This window comes from Schistocerca cancellata, chromosome 8 (genome assembly GCF_023864275.1).
Source record: "Schistocerca cancellata isolate TAMUIC-IGC-003103 chromosome 8, iqSchCanc2.1, whole genome shotgun sequence".
Classification (NCBI taxonomy): Eukaryota; Metazoa; Arthropoda; class Insecta; order Orthoptera; family Acrididae; genus Schistocerca; species Schistocerca cancellata.
Window position 1 is genome coordinate 260,831,715 of NC_064633.1, and position 17,529 is coordinate 260,849,243.

General features: G+C 42.1%; 1 protein-coding gene across 1 annotated transcript in view; it reads right to left on the reverse strand.

Annotated features, from left to right (window-relative positions):
* Positions 1-8,230: 8,230 nt before the first annotated feature.
* Positions 8,231-17,529, reverse strand: part of LOC126095501 (lipase 3-like) — a 48,162-nt gene continuing 38,863 nt past the window's right edge. Inside the window, exons 5-6 of the mRNA XM_049910288.1 lie at positions 15,744-15,886; positions 8,231-8,520 (exon numbers count right to left, since the gene is read on the reverse strand). Of these exons, the coding sequence (XP_049766245.1) occupies positions 8,368-8,520; positions 15,744-15,886 (296 nt within the window). The 3' untranslated portion in view covers positions 8,231-8,367. The remainder of the gene's footprint in view (positions 8,521-15,743; positions 15,887-17,529) is intronic.

Genomic DNA, 17,529 nt, shown 5'->3' on the forward strand with positions numbered 1-17,529 from the left:
CGACCATTCCGCGTTCGAAGTCTATTAGTCTCCATCGAGTGAGAGTTGAACTGTGATATAGGGACATGTTCGGCAAGCAGTGGGCAAGTACTTCCTGGCCGCGATGCGGACAGTTAGAGGTCTAGTTTTCCCTAGGAAATGTGGGTGCTCTGTTGCGCCGAACGTAGCAACAACGGGCGGACGTGTTCTTGGCGCCAACATACCAGTTGGAGTTTAACTGTCATCTAGTCAGCTGTTGGAGGAAGCGAACCTCCTCGGGGAACCATTGTTACCCATGTTATGGACTACATGGCGAGGTGTTTTGTAATTGGCAGTAATTTTGTTGTTGACTCACTGCTACCTGGTTCATTTCACGTCTAGGTTGTACGTATGGTCGTTACTCTGATTTTCTGTTGTGAGCGAAGGTGATCGTATTTTTCTGCCAGGCCGTGTTTAGCTGGTTTCCTGGACATGTACGAGCGCTTTTTGGTGAACGTGGATTACAGTTTCATGTTTTCGTTATTGCCCACGTTGATGTATACTGTGGCTTGGTTGTTTGTATAGTCAGGACACGCTTTCTGTCAGTATCTTCTTTAAAGTCAGCTCTAAACTTTTCTTCTCGCCTAGTACCTATATAGTGCTCGCCAGCCTTGTTATTCATTGGTGTTTTGTATTTTATTAGAATATTGTTCAATGCATTCAGTGCTTCCCGAACTTGTTTTATGCCTTGGTGTTTTGTATTTCGTTAACACAGGGTTTAACGCATTCGGTGCTTGCCACACTTGTGTTATTTATATGTTTCACAGAGGAAGACTGCACTGTAGTTCCTCCTCTAGATTGTCGCACAGATGACAAAATGGTAGATATCGAAATAGATGACAGAGGGATAGAAAAACAATTAAAAGCGCTCAAAAGAGGAAAGGCCGCCGACCTGATGGGATACCAGTTCGAATTTACACAGAGTACGCGAAGGAACTTGCCCCCCCCCCCCCTTCTTGCAGCGGTGTACCGTAGGTCTCTAGAAGAGTGTAGCGTTCCAAAGGATTGGAAAAGGGCACAGGTCATCCCCGTTTTCAAGAAGGGACGTCGAACAGATGTGCAGAACTATAGACCTATATCTCTGACGTCGATTAGTTGTAGAATTCTGGAACATGTATTATGTTCGAGTATAATGACTTTTCTGGAGACTAGAAATCTACTCTGTAGAAATCAGCATGGGTTTCGAAAAAGACGATTGTGTGAAACACCGCTCGCGCTATTCGTCCACGAGACTCAGAGGGTCATAGACACGGGTTCCCAAGTAGATGCCGTGTTTCTTGACAACCGCAAGGCGTTTGATACAGATCCCCACAGTCGTTTAATGAAGAAAATAAGAGCATATGGACTATCAGACCGATTGTGTGATTGTATTGAAGAGTTCCTGGGTAACAGAACGCAACATGTCTTTCTCAATGGAGAGAAGTCTTCCGAAGTAAGAGTGATTTCAGATGTGCCGCAGGAGAGTGTCGTAGGACCGTTTCTACTCACAATATACATAAATGACCTTGTGGATAACATCGAAAGTTCACTTAGGCTTTTTATGGATGATGCTGTAGTATATCGAGGGGTTGTAACAATGGAAAATTGTACGGAAATGCTGCAGGATCTGCAACGAATTGACGCATGGTGCAGGGAATGGCAATTGAATCTCAATGTATACACTTGTGTTATTTATATGTATTTTGTTGCAATAGTGTTTAATTCTGCTCCATTGTGTGTGTGACAGGGCACATTAGCCTTATCTACTGATTTCAGAAGCGAACCCGCAAGGGGTCCTCAGTTAAGCTTTGGTTCTTCTTGTGGCATTCACAAAATCTTTTTTTAATGTAAGTTCCTCACACATCTGTGGAAAAGGGTTCTATTTTGGTAAGACAGCTGGCTATCCGTATTACAACTTATTAACTGTTCTCCAAAACAGCCGCATGTGTAGTAATTATCTTGTGATTCGCTTGTCTGCCGTTTCTGCCCGCTGGGCTTGACTCATTCCTTGCGTACATTTGGTCGGCCACTGCTGCTATTTCCTACGTGTAAACCTTGGTATTAACCGTTTGCTTTACTTTCATGTTCTGTCTTACAAATGTGTATGGTACCGATAACGGAACCTTTATAATTATTGTTTATTTCCTTAGGATTCAATGCAACTGCTTTCTCTATCTCACACCTGAGGTTCACGCCTTGTATATAGTGTTCTGATTGACCACTACGCCGTAAAGCTCACTGTCTTCATAAGGCTGATAACCTATATACCCGTGGAGGCATCTTCACACGTAAACTTAAGATCCCTCAAAAATAGTTACTAACGATTTTATGGTACTTTAATCAAACTTCACGTAAATCCTAAAGTGTCTTGACAAATTTTAAAGCTTGTTTACGTAGCTGCCGGACATTGATCCATTTACTCTGCATCAGTCTTAAACGCTATTGAAGTTCTTTATGGTGTACTGTTGTTCACTTGAGATTGGTCAGTGCTGCCACAGACTGATCTTTATGGTCGAGGCATCGTGTTCCTTAGTGAAACTTTTATACTACATTTTGCATTGGGCAGTAAGCCGTTTGTGCGTCTGTTAAGTATACTTAATGGTTTCATCAGTTGATGTTCTTCACCTGTAATTGTCTGTTAACGACTTTTGCTGCAACCGGTCAATACTTTTATTGTGGCAATACCGTGATAGGCATTTATCACTGGGCATAAAGCCGTTTATGCAGTGGCTAAGTGTACTTATTGGTTTGGCCCATTGATGTTCTTAACCCATAACTGCTGTCAACGAGTCGCATCAGATGGCAATTAATAAGTCTTCCTGATACTGCTTAATACTTTAAATTATTTTGGTAATTTATTTTTGTGCTCGCCAACGTGCTGTGATCTAGATTGTCTTTCTTTAGTTATCATCTTACATTTGTACATTCGAAGAATTATATTTATTAACATAGGGAGACTTGGTTTTAACTGCCTTAGTCACTAGTCACCAGCATTCTGTTAAGTTATGTATTTTCCATCTGTAAACAATTTATTTGCTATTAAAATAAACTGCTCTTCAAGTATATAATTTTGTAATCCCAGTACCTTAGCGCTCCCCTACCGCTTCAGTATGAAGGGGGGGAGGTTGGGTGATCGGCGTGATACATATATACTGACATTGGCAGTTCTGGTCCAGCGGTCTGTAACAAAGGAGTCTCTGCTTGTAAACTGAAGTACGAATATACAGTCATCCTTTGTGGAAAGGTGTCGTACCCAGTTACGAAATCAGCGGACGCAAATTGCTTACACTTATTGAAATTCTTCCTGCCTCTCCTGCCCCTGAATTGCCTTGTCCTGCTCTAGAACATCATTCCCTTCGTCCCTGACCAACGCCTTGCATCTCCGTCTGTCACCGGTAATATTTTTAGGTCGTCTTGAATGTCATCCAAGCATCGAACTCTTGGTCGTCCTTACTCAGAGCGACTAAAGATGTGGGAAAGCGATATTCACATGTGTAGAGATGGGGATAATAACAGGTACACAGCATGTAAAAGGACGGTGCATTGGTAGAGCTGTCATTTGGACTCGGGTGATTCATGTGAAATGATTTCCGACGCGATTATGGCCACACCATGGTAGTTAAAAGACTTTGAATGCGGAGTGGTAGTTGGTGCAAAGCGAATAGGAGATTCCATTTCGAAAATATTTAGAGAATTCAGTATTATGAGATCCACAGTTTCAAGAGTGTGCCGAGAATAGCACATTTCAGGCATTAACTCTCACCACGGGCAACGCAGTGGCCGACAACCTTCACTTAACGACTGAGAGCAACGGCGTTTGCTTAGAGTTGTCAGCGCTAACGGACAAGCAACAGATCGGGCCCTAGTGGCCGAGCGGTTCTAGGTGCTACGGTCTGGAACCGCGCGACCGCTACGGTCGCAGCATCGAATCCTGCCTCGGGCATGGGTGTGTGTGATGTCCTTAGGTTAGTTAGGTATATGTAGTTCTAAGTTCTAGGGGACTGATGACGTCAGAAGTTAAGTCCCATAGTGCTCAGAGCCATTTGAACCATTTTGAACAAGCAACAGTGCGTGAAATAACCGCAGAAATCAATATGGGACGTACGGTGAACGTATTCGTTAGGACAGTACGGCGAAGTTCGGCAGTAATGGGCTCTGTTAGTATACGACCGACGCAAGCGCCTTTGCTAACAGCACTGCATAACCTGCAGCGCCTGTCCTGGGCTCGTGACCATATCCGTTGGACCCTAAACAACTGGAAAACCCTGACGTTGTCAGATGAGTTCCCATTTCAGTTAGTAGGAGCTGACGGTAGGGTTGGAGTGTAGCGTAGATCCAACGATGCCGTGGACCCAGGTTGTCAACGAGGCACTGTGCCAGCTGGTGGTGGTTCTATAATGGTATGAGTTGGGTTTATACTAAATGGACTGGATGCTGTGGTCAACGTGAACCGACAATTGTAAGGAAATGGTTATGTTCACCTACTTGGAGACCATAAGCAGTTATTTCTGACAGAGCTTTTATAGATGACAATGCGCCATGTCACTGGGCCACAATTATTCGCCATTAGATTGAAAAAAATTCTGGACAATTCGAGCAATTTAGTTGGCCACCCAGATCGCTCGACATTAATCCCATCGAATAGTTATAGGACATAATCGAGACATCAGTTCGGGCACAAAATTGTGCACCGGCAGCATTTCCGTAATTATGGATGGCTACAGGGGCAGCATGGCTCAGATTTCCGCAGGGACTTAAACGACTTGAGTCCACGCCCGCTCGAGTTGCTACACATCCGTCATGATGTTAGCAGGCATCCCATGACTTTTGTTACCTCAGTGTATTAACTTCTCTAGTGCTTTGTAGAAAGGCTTACATGAGAATATATCAGCTTGCCTCAGTCCATAGTTAGTTTCAAAACTTGTTTTTAAATTTCCTTGCAAACCTGCTTTACATACTGGTATGTCGAGTTCATTCATGGCTTTTGTTATCTTACTTTGTTTTATTGTGTCTTATGCCGCTTTAAAATCAGCAAATATTTGAGCTGTTCTCTACTTTGGCCCCTTTCTACGTTGTATTCCCTTGTTTTTCCCAATATCTACCTCAGGGTGAATATTTGGTCAATAGTTCTAACAAAGAAGTCTGTCTTTGGAATCTGAAATGTACAGTCGGTCAGCATTAGTGAAAATACGTTCTACTCAGTTACGAATCAGTGGACAGGAACTGCATATACAAACTTACAAAAAAAAATTGAAGCGCTGAGAAGGGCAAGAAGAAACGAAATTAAATCTCACAAGTTGACAAGGTATGTTATGTTAAGCCAGTGAATCCAAAATCGAGTCAGATTTGCAAAGAACTCGGCAGTATGAGCGCACTTATTAGTGTGACGTTGCACCCCATCCAGGCTGGAGTCATGCACTGATTCAGTTGGGAAGCGTGTGATTAACGTGTTGTATTCTCTTCCGAGCAAACTGGCCCACGGCTGTTGTAACGGGTCCTTGCTAGTCTACATACTGGCACTGTGACAGCGTTGTCCGATTTAAAGTACTTATTTTTATTCTCTCTATTATTTAATGAGGGTTTAATAATGTTATTGCGTATTATTATTAATTGACTTTTGACGGTTCAGAGACACATGCCACGTGTGGGCTAGCATTGTCCCATTGAAAATTATCGCCGCGATACTGTCGCACGAGAGGTAACACATGAAGCCCCCAGATGTTCATGACATGCCGCGGTGACGCCACTGTTTCCTCAGTCTTCACCAGCAGTGATCTGAAGTCATACTCGATGGTTTCCTACACTGTGAGGCCAGGAGTAACACCGCTGTCTCTCTCCTCAGGTCGTCGCCAGACTAGCCAAGAACGGTCATCTAGGGTCGTGCAAAACCGCGAATCATCGCTAAACACATTGAGACAGCAGTCGATGCTTCCACTCCAAACACAGCCGTTTGTGTTGTGGCATCAACGGCATCCCGAGCACGTGACGGTAATTCCCAATGCTCGCTGCTGCTAGTCTCCGAGCAATAGTGCGAGGTAAGGCACAATGTCGCAGGGAGTCCATCATTTATTCTCAAATGGCAGGCGCAGATGTGAGTGGGCTACGATGTACTTCGTGCACTGCACGCCGCTCCTCCTTTCTGGTCGCCATACGCCGTAGACTGGAAGCTTACAGACGGGCATTCCTGCCCTCAAGGTCCCAACCAGTCCAGCATTGGGCCACTACGGTATCGTAATACTCCACATATTTGCGTAGTACACGATCCGGTCAGCCGTCCAAGTACAGACGCACAGATTGTCGGGTGCTGACCTGTCTCACACGAACACGTGGTATCTCTATGTCCTTGCCAGTGATTTCAGGACATCTGTCGCTGTTTATGCCCCTTATACACGCTACCAGCCTGGGGGTTCGAGGAGTTCGAGTCTCGGTCGGGCACACAATTTTAATCTGCCAGGAAGTTTCATATCAGCGCACACTTCGCTGCAGAGTGAAAATCTCATTCTGGAAACATCCCCCAGGCTGTGGCTAAGCCATGTCTCCGCAATATCCTTTCTTTCAGGAGTGCTAGTTCTGCAAGGTTCGCAGGAGAGCTTCTGTAAAGTTTGGAAGGTAGGAGACGAGGTACTGGCAGAAGTAAAGCTGTGAGTGCCGGGCGTGAGTCGTGCTTCGGTAGCTCAGATGGTAGAGCACTTTGCCCGCGAAAGGCAAATGTCCCGAGTTCGAGTCTCGGTCGGGCACACAGTTTTAATCTGCCATGAAGTTTCAAGAACTTAAATTGACATCCAAGCATGTCTTCTGTGTGCTTCCTAGTTTACATGATTAGACAAACTGAATCTGTAGGGAGTTAAACGGATAATATCGGTGCAAGTACGGATTCCCGACGTGGAAGAGTGTGTTTGCTAGCTGGGTTGAGGAGCTTTCAGTCAACATTCGATCAGTTGCACTGGAAATTGGTACCACGAGGTTCAATGAGGAACAGTAGCTACACCTCTACCATTCTCTTAAACTTTATCTTGAGGCCTTTTAACCTTCCGTCGAACTGGTGATATAAGATTACATGTTTGATATTTTCCTGCACTTGCATATTTCTTGCATGAGGCCTGTTTCAGGGTAGGGGGTTAGCGCTCAGTAGTCGCGATAGACATGTATGGGCGGGAGGTCCTCTTACTTCTATTGTGAAGAGCCATCAATGCAGATTTCTAGTGGATTTGTGGACAGGTATTACCAATGATTGATTGATTGTGGATTGCGTTTCTGAAGAACATTTTTCTCACGTTATTTGAAGATATTCCGGTTGATTTCCGTGCAGGTATATGATTCCAGGTTGATAAAAAGCCCAGTCCACTCGGCAGGTATTCCTCGCAAAAATGTACATCAGATGTTCTCTGAAAGATGTTTAGAAAGAGAATGTACGGTTTCGTGAACGATCCCTTCAAATGATCTGTCTATAGTTTTCGCTACTTACGAAGTTGCTCGAACAACCCCAGGTACTTCGAAATGGTACGACGGAACTCTGAGCCTTTATTGCTGTTTATTCATGGCGATGCCATTTTGAGCAGCTGTTGTAAATGATAAATGAAACTCTTATGAACTCGTGTCGACTTAGATTTTAACATAGTCAGGATTTCAACGATGAATTTGAAACTTTCCAAACAGTTATTTCTATGACCAGATTCCTTACGTCGAACAGATACGTTCACCCTCTTCCATCATCGTTGAAACTTAGTATCATCTTCATGAAAACACCCTGGATTAAAGCATGTGGTGACAGCTAATATAAGTTCACTTCCTGCTCAATAATCCACGCGTTATGAAGCTGTTAATCATAATCGCTGTTGCAAAGGGAGCAACGTGCATTGACTACAGCAGAGGAATTCAGGAAACTTTTCACAAGACAACTGCGAATGTAGAAAAAAGCTCCACTAATTTCTTCGGGTCAGGTTACAGTAGCAGTAAATGAAATCTTGTTGACGATGCAGCTAACACAAAATTTTTATTTGTTACTGGGTTGTAAAATAATCAGAAGTTTTCGAGTGGTTGATAATTACTACGTTGAACACAATCATATGTGGATAAACGATTTAAAACATTAAAAGATGTAATAGTCCGTGACATACTCCTAGCGAACGAAAGTATGACACATCATCCGAACAGAAAGTGGAATATTTATTTTTAACATATATCGAAATTTTTTTTGTAAGAAACTTTAAATTCACAGTATAACACCTCTGAATACATAAGCCAATACAACTGGAAATTATTCTTCTTGGAAATTAAACAAAATATTCTGTCTGACAAACGTGTGCGTAGGCATCCTTATTGCATCTGCTCTTGAATGTAGACGCGTGCGTCTCTCGTCAGAGAAGCAATTTACAAATATCTATGCATGAGGCTAATGACTTTGTCGTAGACTAGTTCCTTAGCGTGGATGGCCCATAGATAGTCGAGGTGGTTGAATGAATCCAGCGATATGAGGAAGCGGCCTATGCAGTTTGGTAGCTTGTCGTACAGTCTGTCCACATCCTGCAACAATAAACAGAAATTGTCTGAATGCACATCCAAAAAAATTCAATAACTGGAAAGTAAAACTTTTAAGTAATGGTCGTTAATGACACACATCCATACTGCACAGTTGGTAAAGAGAAGAGTGTCAGTTAGTCTCTATATCGACGTGAATAGCCCGCAACCAACGCCGTAGTTGTTCAGGCTCTCGAAAGCGTGCATTTCGATTGTATTGACAAAAGGATTGAAGGATGTTTTACAGCACCTGTCTGAATTTTATGAGAGGCAGTCAAATGAAAACCGAACATCCGCCAAAACGGAACAACTGAGTGGCTCCATTCAAAAGTAATCACCACAAACATTAAGGCATTTATCCATTCGGTGAAGATACGATCGTTTATTGTTTCGTAGAGAGCGGTCGGCCGCCGACGGATCCACAACCATACCCACTCTTGCACTTCCTGGTTCGACTGAAAGCGACTTCCATGCATGTTTTTCTGCAGCTCACCAAAGACGTGAAAATAACCCGCTGAAGATCCGGGCTGTACAGAGGATACTGAAGTGTTTCCCAAGAAAATCGCTGATGTGTTGCCATCATCCGATTGTCAGTGGGCAGTCGTGCGTTATCGTGCAACAGGATCATTCTCTCCGATAGCATTCCAGGACGTTTTGAATCTACGGCGGGCCTCGATCTCTGGAAAGTGTCGTCATAGCGCTGCGCATTGATTGTTGTTCCAGGCTCGAGAAACTTGACGAGAAGAGGGGCCTTGCAGTCCAAGAATAAAGTCATCATGATCTTACTGGAAAATGTATTAACAGATTAGAATTTCTTTGCTGGGAGAGGTGTGGAATGTTTCCACTGCTGGCCTTGCCGTTTGCTCTCGAGCTTTCGGAATGCTGTCGCAGAATCATCCTGTTGCACGTTAACAGCCGCCCCCGCACTGTCAATCGGATGAAGACTACGCTTCAGCGATTTTGCTGAGATGACTACATTATCCTCTGTACAGCCCTGATCCTTCAACGTGTGATTGTCACCTATTTGGTGGCGTGCTGAAGAAAGACGTGCCTGCACGTCCGTCTCAGTTGGAACAGGAAATGCAGCAGAGGGTGCCATTGTGGATCCGCCAGCAGCCGACCGCGTTCCATGAAATAGTAAATGATCGTCTAGTGTCCCATTGGGATAAATATCTTAACGCGTGTACATATTACTTTTAAATGCAGTCATTGCATGGTCCCGTTGTGGTGAATGTTCGGTTTTCAATTGGCTGTTCCTTATAATACGATTTTTTAGATGCCAACATACAAGATAATCACAGTGGTCTTGATTTCTTACTAACGAAATGTAAGCTTCAAGTAAAAATAAAATGCAGCTGGTTTAAAAAACACCGCTTACGAAGTTTATGAAACTGGTACGGGAGCACAACAATAAACGTAAAAGAAATATTAACGACAGAAATGGAACTTCAGAAAATGTGTCTTAAAGTTGTTACTATGGAAGGATTTTAAAAGAAACTACAAAATGAAGACATTTTAATGAAGAACGAAACTTGAGACAGTTGAACGTTAGTGCAAGAGAGTACCGGGTATAAAAGTAAAATTAAAACAGTTATCTTAGTCACTTTTATCTTCTCTCAAGACTCCTATACACGGCATAGACTGTCGTCTTCAGGCGGACCAGTGGCTTCTATGGGAATTTCTTTTTCTGGATGAGGTCAGTTGTACTCCTTGCACTTCATTTCGCTAGCGATTAGTATTTGTGTCACTCGTTGTCGCATTATTTCACTGACGTCAACTAAAGTGTAAGGCAGACAGCAGGCGTCTTTTTCCTCCCTGTCTTCTGACTGGTCTAATGCGGCGCTCCACCACTTTGTATCTTCTGCCAGCGTCTTCGCTTCAGAGTCGTTCACCGTCCTCATTTAGTTTTTGGGTATATTGCAATCTTTGCCTTCCTCTGCAGTCAGTGTAACCCTCTACAGCTCCTTCTAGAACCCTCTACAGCTCCTTCTAGAACCAAGAAAGTTATTCCATTACGTCTCAACAGATGCCCTGTTTTCTTGTCCCTTGTTGTCAGTGGTCTCCAATACGTTCTTTTTCTCGACGGTACTGCGGAGAACCTTTTCCATTAGTTTCCACCTAAATTTCAACATTCTTCTATAGCGCCACTTGTGAAACGCTTTTTTTGGCTCCCCACAGTCCATGATTCACACGTATTTCTACAGTCTAGTAAATTTCTTCCTCAGTTTAAGGTTCTATTTTTGATGCTAGGAGACTTTCTTTGATCAGGAATTCCGTCTCTATCTGTGCTAGTCTGCTTTTCATGTCCCCCTTTCTTCATCTGTCACGTGTTACTTTGCTTCCAATGCTGCATATTTCAAGTCCATTTACTAAATGGCCATCAGTTTTTGTATTAAGTATATCGCTAATCTCAAATCTCCTACTCATTTCTTTCTTGTTTCTTCAGTTGCCCCTCAATTTATATTCTGTACTCATTAGCCTGTTCATTCCAGTCAACAGGTCCTCTAATTCTCCTTCACTTTTACTCAGGATACCAATGTCATCGGCGAATCTCATCATTTATATTCTTTCCCTCTCCTGAAGCTTCCTCTAATTTCCGCCATTGCTTCATCGATATATAGATTGAAAGCCTGCACTCCTGTCTTACGACATTTTCAAAACAGCACTTCATTCTTAGTCTTCCATTCTTATCATTCCATCTTGCTTTTTTTACGTATTGTACATTACCCGCCTTTCCCTATAGCTTACACCTATTTTGCTCAGCATTTGAAACATCTTGCATCATTTTACACTGTCAGACACTGTTTACAAGTCGACAAATCATGTGAAGTTGTCTTGATCTTTGTTCAGTCTTGCTTCCATTATCAAGCACTACCTCAGGACCGTCCTTCCGGTGCCTTTACTTTTTCTAAAGACAGGCTGATGGTCATCTAAAATTTCCTCATTTTTTTCTATTCTTCTGTATATTATTCCTCTCAGCAACTTTGATGCTTGAGCTGTTTAACTGACTTTTCGATAGCTCACGGAATTATCTGCACTCGCTATCTCCGGGAGTGAATGAACGATGTTTCTCCCAAAGATTGTTGGTAGGTTGACGATCTGATAGGATCTAGACAACAAATTTTATTGCCACTTCCGCAAATGATTTTATAAATGACATCTATTTCCTCCGCCCTACTTAATCGCAAGTCTCCCAAATTTTTTAACTCTAATACTGAATTCCCTATCTCTTAGACATCAATTCTAACTTCTTCTTTTGTTACGTCATCTGACAATTCCTTTCCCTCATACAAGCCAACGATGTGCTCTTTCCACCTATCCGGTCTCTCATATGCGCTTAACAGTGGAATTCCCAAATCATCCCTTATGTTACCGCCCTTGCTTTTAATTTCACTGAAAGTTGTTTTGACTTTTCCGTATGCTGAGTCCGTACTTCCGATGTTCATTTTTTATTACTTTGTCGATTTCTTCAAATCTTTCCTAAAGCCATTTCGCCGCGGCTTCCCTGCACTTCCTACTAATTTCATAGCTAAGTGTCTTATACTGCTGTGTTCTTGTCTTTCACTGGACATTTTTGTGTTCCCATCTTTCGTCTCTTCTGTTAGACAAGGTTTCTTCGCAATTAGCTTCCTTGCATGTATGATTTTCTGTGCAATTTCTCCGATTGCCCTTTTTGTTGTTGTCTATTCCTTTTCAGTTGAAGTGTGATATTCATTATCGCATTATCTACAGCCTTACAGAACTTAAAATAAGTCTCATAATTCTTCAGTACTTCATTATCCCACTGCTTTGCACATTGATTCTTCCTGACGATTCTTTGTACTTCAATCTGTTCTTCATCATAATTGTGATATGAATGTATATCTACAAGTGGGTATGCCTTACAATCCAGTATCAGAATCTCTGTCTGAACATAACATACTGTAACTGGAATCACCCCGTATCTTCCGACCTTTTCCAAGTGTACTTCCTCCTCTTATTATTCTTGAACAAAGTGTTCGCTGCTACTAGCAGAAATTTGTTGCAGAAGTCGGTCTCTATCCTCTCTCATTCCTACTACCAAGCCCATTTTGTTCCGTAACTCTTTCTTCAATTCTTTCCCCTACTAACGTCTTCCAATCGGCCACAATTATTAAATTTTCACGTCCTTTTTACATACTGTGTTACCCGTTGATTGTCCTCATAAACTTCCTCTACTATCTCCTTATTCGTGACGAATCGTACTCCGTTTACACAAATCCGTATCTTCATTCCTTTTCACTTCACTGATACCTGTGATCCCTAATTTATCTAAACTTGGCTTTTGCTTTTCCCTTTTCAGATTTTCTAGCTGCCCTATCATATTTAGCCCTCTTGCATTCCACGCTTCGACTTATAGACTGTTACCCTATCGTTGGTTATTTAATCTTTTTCGAATAGTCACCTCTCCCTTGGAAATACTCCCGGAGATTCGAAAGGAGAAAAATTCGGAATCGTTTTCCAAAGGAGACATAATCATAACAGTTTTTTAATTACAGGTCAAGTGACTATATCCAGGAACAGAATTTTGTATGTAATCCATTGATCCACCTGAATATGAAAGTACAAGCCCTCGAAACGCGACGTAAAAGAAAATAAAAGTAACTGAAACAGGTAACTGTTTACTTTTTGTTCTTTGTAATCAACAGTCGCAGTCTCCAAATCACAGAGAATTATTGACAACGAAGTTGACTATCGGATTTTATTAATAAATCACAAATAGATTCAGTGCCGTACATTCGTGATAAATGATCGTGAGAAACTGCCATTCAGATTGCTTCAAAAATAAAAATACATAAGAGAAACGTTTGTTTTAGTGTATAAAAGTTGTTTAGTTATTGGTGAAGACAGATTTCGCATGCGCAGAAATCAAAGAAGTTTTCCGTGGTTTTGGGAAGAGAGTTGGCAAAAGTACAAAAAATTTAAGTGTGGCAAAATGTTTGTACATAAGAAATTAATTCACTGAGATACGTGTATACTGATCGTTGTAGTTTCTCATTCATCTGAATAGCAGTTGCTGTACACTTAAGGGAAATTGTATGCCTATCTACGCAAACTCTTAGATGCATAGCCAACTGAAAATGAAAGCTCGGAGTAATTTAATTTTGTTCATCGGGCTGCTGCAGTCTTTGGCTCTAATAGTCAAGGATGAGAGTTTAGGATTTATTGCCCCGTCGTGCGTACATTGGAAACTGAGCACATAAGCGGATTAGACAGTAACGGAGAAGAGACTCGGCCTTGTCCTTTTCAAAGAACTGATGTAGCCTTAACCACTTAAAGAAAAATGTGGAAAATCTAAATTTAAACCTTGATCCGAAAATGAATTTATTCTTCCATAATTTTTGATATATGAATTGTACTGCCCCAGACTTGATGAATTTGTTTTTCTAAACATTCTGTGTACCTTACAGCTGAAATTAAAAGAACTGCTTGTCTCCCCCTTGCTAAACCTTAATTTGTTACACTTGTTCTCCTCAGGTCAGTATGACACGGAGGGCTTAAAGATTGACAGACTGTAAAAATACAATTTTTTGAAACAACATCTTCTGACTGGTTTTATGAGCCACAAATTCCTTTCCTGTGCCAACCTCTTCATCTCACAGTAGCACTTTCAACCAACGTTCTCAATTTTTTCTGGGTGTATTCCAGTTTCTGTCTTCCTCTACAGTTTTTATCCTATACAGCTCTCTCTAGTACCATGGAAGTTATGCGCTGACTTAACGGATGTTCTATCACCCCGTCCATTCCTCTTGTGAGTGTTTTCCACAAATTACTTTCCCCTCCGATTCTGAGTAGAACCTTCTCATTTTTTAGCTTATCAGTCCACCTAGTTTTCAACAATCGGCTGCAGCACAACATCTGAAAATCTTCGGTTCTCTTCTTTTCCGGTTTTCCCACAATCCATGTTTATCACCATACAGTACTGTGCTTTGAATGAACATTCCCAGAAATTTCTTCCTCAAACTAAGGCCTATGTTTGGTACTAGTAGACTCCTCTTGACCAAGAGTGCCCTTTTTGCTAGTTCTAGTTTGCTTTCTACGTCCTCCTTGTTCTGTCTGTCATGAATTATTTTGCTGCATAGGCAGCAGAATTCCGTAACTTCATCTACTTCGTGATGACCAGTCCTGGTGTTAAATTTCTCGCTGTTTTTATTTGTGCTGCTTCTGATTACTTTCGTCTTTCTTTGATTTATTCTCAGTCCCCTTCTGTACTCATTAGACTGTTCATTCCACTCATCACATCATGTAAATCTTCATGACTTCCGCTGAGGACAGTAATGTCATCAGTGAATCTTATCATTGATAACTTTTAGCTTGAATTTTAATTCCACTCTTAAACCTTTCTTTTATTTCCATCATTGCTTCTTGAACAGTAGGGGCGAAAGACTACATCCCTGTCTTCACTCTTTCTAGTATCATCATAGTCAGTTTTTATTTCTGCATGCCTGAGGTATATGCATAATGGCTTTTTATGACAAAGTAAATATCTTATCCCTTATTGCTGAAATGTGCGAAGATTACACAACAATGCAAGTCGTTGATTGCGTTCAAATTATTATAACACACTGCCGTTAACAGTTAAATTTTATCAATTGTTGTGTGCAGAGGCAGTTCATGTTCCTATCGTAGTAATTTATCATGACGAAACGAGTACTTTCCGATGAGCAATTGGAACCATTAGTAAATGCATTTCACAGCAAGGAGGATATTTCTGAAGATGAAAACCACACCAGTGATGACGACATTCATCCTTCATCTGCTTCAGAAGATATTTCAGATATTGATACTTCAAATAACAATGTTCAAACTGTTCACTGATTCAGTCTAAAGACATAAAAATCATGCGGAGCTTAGAACCTTCCCGGAAATTGGAACATTATCTAGTGCAAAGATTTTATAAAACTGTCTGCTGGTCCGACAAGATACGCTACCGCCAGAACAAGTGTTATAAAATCATCTTTTCAAGTTATGATCAATGATAATATTCAGAGTATTGTGGTGGAAATGATTAATATTGATTAGAGTGAGATTTGGAGCACAATATCGTAACCAAAGCGCCACCTCGCTAGGTGATAATCATTATTTACTGTCCGCTAACGGACCTTTTCTCTGAAAACCATTTGACAGCATCCACCACAATTGCGATAACACAAAAAAGCCGCAGGAGAGCAGGTGTGTGAACAGAACGCAGCAGAGATGTACGAGGTTACCTTCACAGCCGCTAGCCAGTCGTTGTTGCTGTAGAAGAGCGCCACTTTGGCGGTGATTTTGCTCAAGTCGTAGTCTGGCGGCCAGAAGCTGCCGTATTTCTCCAGGTTGCCGAACATTCCATGGTCGTACTGGCGGAAGTGACCTGGAACAGAAAACGCGCGTACCGTAAAGCGGCAAGTACTGTCAGGCTGAGTAAGCGCGACGAGAGAACATATTCTCGATAATATGGCTGTAACTAAATTTCTTGCAAGAGCAGCTTCGACATTTTAACGAAAACTTGTGTTCCACACAAATCAGCCGATTTTTGACATATGTGTCACTTGATAATGGCGTAAGGCTGAAATCTGGATCGTGTAATAAAGCGTATCATACAGTCAAATGGTAGTTATATGTTGCCATCCATTCGACACAAGTTCAGTAATTTTGTTCCACGATGAATGGTAGTTTAGACCAGGGCTGCCCAACCCTCAACCCGCGGGCCCCATGTATCTCAAAACGATTAAATCAGTGCGGCCCAAGAGGTGAGAATCTATCAAACAATCGGTAAAGTAAAAAAGTCCTCAGGTTCTGTTTATGTAAAGTTATGGTACAATGAATATTCTGAATCTGAAACTATTGCTACGTTCCGCCATACCGCCTGCCGTCTCTCTCTCTCTCTCTCTCTCTCTCTCTCTCTCTCTCGCCCTCATACCGTGGCCCACTCTCTCTCTCTCTCTCTCTCTCTCTCTCTCTCTCTCTCTCGCCCTCATACCGTGGCCCAGATAATATAAAATGGTGGACACTCCTGGCTTAGACGAAATAAAAATCAAAAATTTAGCATGATAAGCAACAACACTCTAATAGATTTGTTCCACCTTAACCCACACAGGCAATTAACAACTTATGAAATGGCTAGCTCAGTATCTGGTGTTGTCAGGGTATGTATTTATTCCATTTCTACTAGTCCATCGCCTCTTCCGCCACACCTGTGACCATCTCGTCCTTCTCCTTCACCCTCTCTGTTTGTCCACCTCCTCCTCCTCCTTCTCTTCACCTCCCCCCCCCCCCCACCCACCACCTCTCACCACATTATAGCCCCATCCAAGTAGGAGGTTGCTGGGTCCTACCCCCAACGTATTTCTTTCCATATACTAAGTAATACGTCTACCAAGTTTGGCTGAAACCAATACAGTGGTTCAGGAAGAGCTTTTTACCCACGTCTTTGCAAACATATGTACATGTAACATGTATTTCGCGTACACCGAAGGAAAACGTTGAGTAATGAAACTTAGAGAATATGTTTTTTCTAGGTAACATATTTAAGTGGTTAACATTGAAAGTTCAAAGGTTAATGTAAACGCGAGATGAGCAATTGCACATGAGAAATGTCGGAACGTTAATAAATGGTATAATCGCAGGAATCTTGAGTGCAAGCATGCAAATATGCATGCATTGTGTTTCGCAGGTGCCGGATGTCAGTTTGTGACACCGAGTTCCATGCTAGTATACCTGGTTGCTTAATAAACGACGCTGGAGGTATCCTCTGATGAAGTCCCCTATGTTCTCGGTTAGGGACAGATCCGGTGATCGAACAGGCCAAGGGAACATGTCGGCTCCCTGTAGAGCATGTTGGGCTACAACAGCGGTATATGGGCGAGCGTTATCCTGTTGGTAAACACCCTCTGGAATGCTGTTCATGAATGACAGCACAACGGGTCGCATCACCAGATTAACGTACAAACTTGTAGTCAGGTTACGTGGAATAACGGCGAGAGCGCTCCTGCTATCACACGAAATATCACCTCA